Below are 3,063 nucleotides of genomic sequence, written 5' to 3'. Positions count from 1 at the left end.
AATAGTAAGACATGTAATTTGACTACACACAACTTAAGTGACTTCTTTTGTGGATTAAAACATGCACATGAAAGTTGCACTAATTCCACCAAAGCAATCGTACAACCAAAACAACATCATTTAGTGCTAGGATTTTTCAGCATATTAGGATTTCTAGAGCTTATTTTTTGAAAGAAAAACAAACGCTTCATCTACATTTCTATAAGGACCACGTTAGAATATTTGTAACTCATAGAACAAAGGCAATTTTGAACCCATAGTTCAAAAATTCTATAAACACAAGGCTAACCACCCTCACTAACCTATATGCTATGTTTTTTTAGAAACTCGTATGTATGGAGTATGTTGGAAGGCTACCCTGGCCTAGTTTCTACGAAGCCGACCCAAAAGACACATTGAGCTTGCAATTTTGGGTCGGACCAATATCCCAATGGGTAACATCGGGCCATTCTCATCTTGAGAAATGATAAGGTGTGAGTGGTTGAAGAAGATCCTAGTAACTTCCTTTAGCCGTAGATCGAAAGGTAGAGATTAATTTGGTAAAATCGGTATTTTTTGAATATGAGAGTGCAGTACTTATCCCAACTCGGAAAGGTTCCATTCGACCTCGGCCCCCACAGTAGCTACCAAATGGTCCTTTGGTTCCATTGTCTGATCCATACCCCAACGACGTTCAATCTATACCGGGTAGGCGAATTCCTGTGCAGAACTGCCAATACAAATGAAAAGAAAAACTCAGAAAGGTTCCATATGACCTCGGTCCCCAGAGTAGCCACCAAATAGTCCTTTGGTTCCATTGTCTGATCCATACCCCAACAACTTTCAATGTATACCGGGTAGGCGAATTCCTGTGCAGAACTGCCAATACAAAAAAACAAGGTCATTCGTTTCCTGAAGAAGGGGCTCCAAGGAACAAAGGCGTCCATCCTACACGGCCAGGGCCATGGCTGGTCACCACCCTCGGGTCTTCTGCCAATAAATGCCCTAGGTCACTAGTAGCCAATAGCATTCCAACATGCACACATGCCCTTTCCCGCAGCAGTGTCCTTCTTCTGCCTTGTATTCTCTCCCTATCACCTCATCCACACACCACACTCAGACCCTCCCTCCCTCTCTCTCTCTCTAGCTATAAGATGGCACACCCTCTCAATCTCAAGTAGGGAGAGTATCACATCCAAAATTCTAGGCATCCATCCATCCCTCTAACCACAAGCACTCTCTCGCTAGCTAGCTAGCCCTCCTACAGAAGAGCCCATGATGTGTGTGTGTGTGTGTGTGTGTGTGTGTGTGTGTGTGTGTGAACTCAGGATGAGCTAGGTACCAGTGCCCCTCCTCCTCATCGCCCCTCTGCAACTCCCATGGGAGATTTACCTCCTCCTAGTCCTAGACCTCTTTAACTATCTCTTTCTTTCTCTCTTCCACCCGCAGACACACAGGCGTGAAGAGCGGCTTATGCATGGCCGGGCACATCTGATCATAGCTCCTAGGCCACAGCCACACCCCTTTCTCACACACAGTAGAAGCGCGCAGCTAGCAGTTGCTCTTCTTCCGAGGGCCTAGAGACGGGAGGTCTCAGGGGTCTTGGAGTCCCATCACTAAAGCATGTTTCCTTTCTATGATTCCCCGAGCCCCATGGACTTACCCCTTTACCAACAGCTGCAGATCAGCCCTCCCTCGCCAAAGGCGCCGGATCACCAATCCTTGCTCTACTACCATTCCTCCCCTGCATTCGCCGCCGACGCCTTCCACCACAGCTACCTCTGTGCCGGCGCCGCGACGCCGCCCGCGGCCGAGATCGACAACCAGCCGCCACCGGAGCTGCTGCTGATGGATCAGGCGCCAGCGCCAAGGGCAGACGGTGTTGGAACCGCACAAGGCCTGCACGGCGGTGGAGGCCTCGACAGCGCGGCGGCCGCCGCGGCCAGGAAAGACCGGCACAGCAAGATATGCACCGCCGGCGGGATGAGGGACCGGCGGATGCGGCTGTCCCTCGACGTCGCCCGCAAGTTCTTCGCGCTCCAGGACATGCTCGGCTTCGACAAGGCCAGCAAGACGGTGCAATGGCTCCTCAATACGTCAAAGGGCGCCATCAGGGAGGTCATGACTGACGAGGCGTCCTCCGACTGCGAGGAGGACGGCTCCAGCAGCCTCTCCGTCGTCGACGGCAAGCACAAGCCGCCAGGGACGGAGGCTGGAGGTGGTGATCACGGCGAGGGGAAGAAGCCGATGCCAAGGGCAGCTAGAAGAGCACCCGCCAATCCAAAGCCGCAAAGGAAATTGGCCAGTGCGCACCCGATCCCCGACAAGGAGTCGAGGACGAAGGCGCGGGAGAGGGCCAGGGAGCGGACGCGGGAAAAGAACCGGATGCGATGGGTTACGCTCGCGTCTACGATTAACATCGAGCCGGCAGCCACCGGCATGGCGGCGGCGAGGGCGGATGAGTTGATCACGAGGCCGCACAATTTTATCAATCGCTCCTCGTCCATGAACACAGCAAGCGCTGAATTGGAGGAGGGGTGCTCGTCGTCCATGCCGAGCGAAGCTATCGTGGCTGGCTTCGGCAATGGAGGGTACGGAAGCAGCGGCAACTACTACCAGTATCAGCTGGAGCAGCAATGGGAGCTCGCTGGAGTGGTGTTTCCCAACTCGCAGCCCTACTGAGAAGCGGCGACATGCGTACGGTACAAGAACTACTCCCACTGTCTCGCCTTGCACGTACACTTATATATATCCTTCTTTGTTCGATGGATTATTTGCGTAATAATTTTCTTGTGAATTAACTTCGTGACGGTGAACTTGCCTTGGTCATTGCATGATGCAGTACGTATTGTAGTTGTAGCTACTACTAGTCCAGAACCTGTATTGATTAATTCATGTAATTCATGCGTGGATTCTAATCTGCATTTCTTAATTCTACAATTGTCAAACTGGAATCCGATCAGATCTGCTATTCTGTTGAATGAATTGCTTAATTGACGAATGGCAGATGAGTTTGATTTTCAATTCTTTCATTTCATAGAACAGTTTCCTGTTGCCTGTTGGATCCTAATACTTGGAGTAGCT

General features: G+C 51.0%; 1 protein-coding gene across 1 annotated transcript; it reads left to right on the top strand.

Moving 5' to 3' along the window:
- Positions 1 to 1,194: 1,194 nt before the first annotated feature.
- LOC119289192 (transcription factor TB1-like) lies at positions 1,195 to 2,851 on the top strand. Its single transcript, XM_037568579.1, has one exon. It carries the CDS (start codon positions 1,603 to 1,605, stop codon positions 2,659 to 2,661), a length of 1,059 nt encoding a protein of 352 aa, XP_037424476.1. The 5' UTR covers positions 1,195 to 1,602; the 3' UTR covers positions 2,662 to 2,851.
- Positions 2,852 to 3,063: the final 212 nt, after the last annotated feature.

This window comes from Triticum dicoccoides, chromosome 4A, assembly GCF_002162155.2.
Source record: "Triticum dicoccoides isolate Atlit2015 ecotype Zavitan chromosome 4A, WEW_v2.0, whole genome shotgun sequence".
In the NCBI taxonomy this organism is placed as follows: Eukaryota; Viridiplantae; Streptophyta; class Magnoliopsida; order Poales; family Poaceae; genus Triticum; species Triticum dicoccoides.
The sequence above is the reverse complement of the archived record's forward strand: the minus strand, read 5'-3'. Positions and strand labels throughout refer to the sequence as shown.

Excerpts from the sequence above, each read along its gene's own strand:
- LOC119289192 (XM_037568579.1), top strand. The coding sequence starts at position 1,603 with ATGTTTCCTTTCTATGATTCCCCGAGCCCCATGGACTTACCCCTTTAC.